The following is a 2,500-nucleotide window of genomic DNA, read 5'->3' as shown; positions in this document are numbered from 1 at the left end:
ATTATTATTATTATTATTATTATTATTATTATTTATAATAATACCACATGAAGTACCACCTAAAAACACCAGGTGGCACTACACGTCCTGACCTAGGCTATGGTGAGGCAACTCATGAGAGAGAGAGATAGACCATTTCCCAATGGCAAGTGTTCTAGCCTTGGTAGTGTGTGAAACACCTTGCTATTGGATACTCCGCAGAGTTCACCAAAAGAGACAGTGAAACAGACAGAGAGAGAGGGATATTTGGAGAGAGAGAGAGAGAGAGAGAGAGAGAGAGAGAGAGAGAGAGAGAGAAACAGTGACCATTTCCCAATGTCAAGTGTTCTAGCCTTGGTAGTAGGCCTAATAATTCTAGTTTGAGCCATTAATCAATACCTTAATTACTTGGGGACCAAAACATCTTCATTTGGTTTTGATTTGGCCTAATTATAATGTTCCTAAGCAGAATTTTGGTCACAACCTCAACACAAACAAAATTCCACACACACCCTGAAATCTCTGGCGCACCCTAGGGGGTGCCCGCACCAAGAACCACTGGGCTACGTGAAATACCTAGTGATTGGATACTTCCTGGAGTTCACTAAAGAGTATCCCATCACTAGGTGTTTCACGCACTACCAAAGGCTAGAACACTTGACATTGGGAAACGGTGATTGACTGTGAGTGCGTTACAATATGCAACCTTGCCTCTCCACTTGTGCTTGTCTTGATGTCATGATGACATCACTGACAACAGCATTATATTTCAACATCTTGCAAAAGCTCAATTGTAAACTCTTTTTCTCATTCGCAATTTGGATGGTGAATGAAAAACAGCCCCTCAAAAGTTGCTGTGGCTAGGCTGACAACTGGGAAACCGTTTCTCCACGGAGGAGGGGCCAGGAGGCGGGACGAGGAGACAAGCACAAGTGGAGGAGGCAAGGTTGCATATTGTAACGCACTCTGTGTGAGTTTGCACAAGTGGAGGAGGCAAGGTCGCATATTGTAACGCACTCTGTGTGAGTTTGCACAAGTGGAGGAGGCAAGGTCGCATATTGGAACGCACTCTGTGTGAGTTTGTACAAGTGGAGGAGGCAAGGTCGCATATTGGAACGCACTCTGTGTGAGTTTATGGTAAGACAGGAACTAGAGAGACATGGGTTTCTACAAAACATTTTTTTTTAATTAAAATACGTCAACACGGACGCACACAACTGTACAATGGAATTTACACTTATATACACAGACAAGAAGTGCTATTCAAAGTTTTATTTTTTCCACACGCACCGACGCGTTTCGACTCGCGCAGGAGTCTTAAAAAGAGACTACCTTCGCGAGTCGAAACGCGTCGGTGCGTGTGGAAAAAATAAAACTTTGAATAGCAGTGTTGCCTCGGAACCCTCCTTGACTGAAGATTCCGATGCCCTTTTCCCTTGAAGAGCACCTGCACAGCATTTCTCTCCTTATGTACACAGACGACAAGAGGTAATTACATGTATATAATATAGTATAACAGACAAGAGGTATTTACATGTATATGATTTGCACAGACGACAAGAGGTAATTAGGGTATCATGGGCAGTCATGGGTGAGCGGTTAGGGCGTCAGACTTGCATCCCAGAGGTTGCCGGTTCGACTCCCGACCCGCCAGGTTGGTAGGGGGAGTAATCAACCAGTGCTCTCCCCCATCCTCCTCCATGACTGAGGTACCCTGAGCATGGTACCGTCCCACCGCACTGCTCCCCATGGGGCGCCACTGAGGGCTGCCCCCTTGCACGGGTGAGGCATAAATGCAATTTCGTTGTGTGCAGTGTGCAGTGTTCACTTGAGTGCTGTGGAGTGCTGTGTCACAATGACAATGGGAGTTGGAGTTTCCCAATGGGCTTTCACTTTCTTTCACTTCACTATTTACATGTATATGATTTACAAGAGAATGAGGTATCCACACAGTAGTATACAATACATCCAGAACACACGGAGGGCTTGAGGTATTTAAATATGTAGGGAAGAGGAGAGAGAGTGTGTGTGTGTGTGTGTGTGTGTGTGTGTGTGTGTGTGTGTGTGTGTGTGTGTGTGTGTGTGTGTGTGTGTGTGTGTGTGTGTGTGTGTGTGTGGGGAGGAGGAGAGAGTGTGTAAGGGCTGCCAACAGATATTTACACACATTTCAGAGCGCCTACTCAGCAGTGTGTGTGTGTGTGTGTGTGTGTGTGTGTGTGTGTGTGTGTGTGTGTGTGTGTGTGTTCATATTGTCTGCTCTGCTGTGTGTGTGTGCGTGCGTGTGAGTGTGTGTCTGTTCTGCTGTGTGTGTGTGTGTGTGTGTGTGTGTGTGTGTGTGTGTGTGTGTGTGTGTGTGTGTGTGTGTGTGTGTGTGTATGTGTGTGTGTGTGTGTGTGTATGCTTCATGTCTCTGTGGGGTTCATGACTCGTCCCATAAACAAGATGGATCCTGTAAGATAAACAACAACAACAATAAATACCAAATCAATACTCATATATCACCCAAACAACAATACTGTAC

The 2,500-nt window shown here is 45.4% G+C and overlaps 1 protein-coding gene across 1 annotated transcript in view; it reads right to left on the bottom strand.

The window, feature by feature from the left end:
* Window positions 1–2,381: 2,381 nt before the first annotated feature.
* Window positions 2,382–2,500, bottom strand: part of serpine3 (serpin peptidase inhibitor, clade E (nexin, plasminogen activator inhibitor type 1), member 3) — a 13,157-nt gene continuing 13,038 nt past the window's right edge. Inside the window, exon 9 of the mRNA XM_063193113.1 lies at window positions 2,382–2,428. Within this exon, the coding sequence (XP_063049183.1) occupies window positions 2,382–2,428 (47 nt within the window). The remainder of the gene's footprint in view (window positions 2,429–2,500) is intronic.

Source organism: Engraulis encrasicolus, unplaced genomic scaffold, assembly GCF_034702125.1.
Source record: "Engraulis encrasicolus isolate BLACKSEA-1 unplaced genomic scaffold, IST_EnEncr_1.0 scaffold_29_np1212, whole genome shotgun sequence".
Lineage (NCBI taxonomy): Eukaryota > Metazoa > Chordata > Actinopteri > Clupeiformes > Engraulidae > Engraulis > Engraulis encrasicolus.
This window is presented reverse-complemented; position numbering and strand designations above follow the sequence as displayed.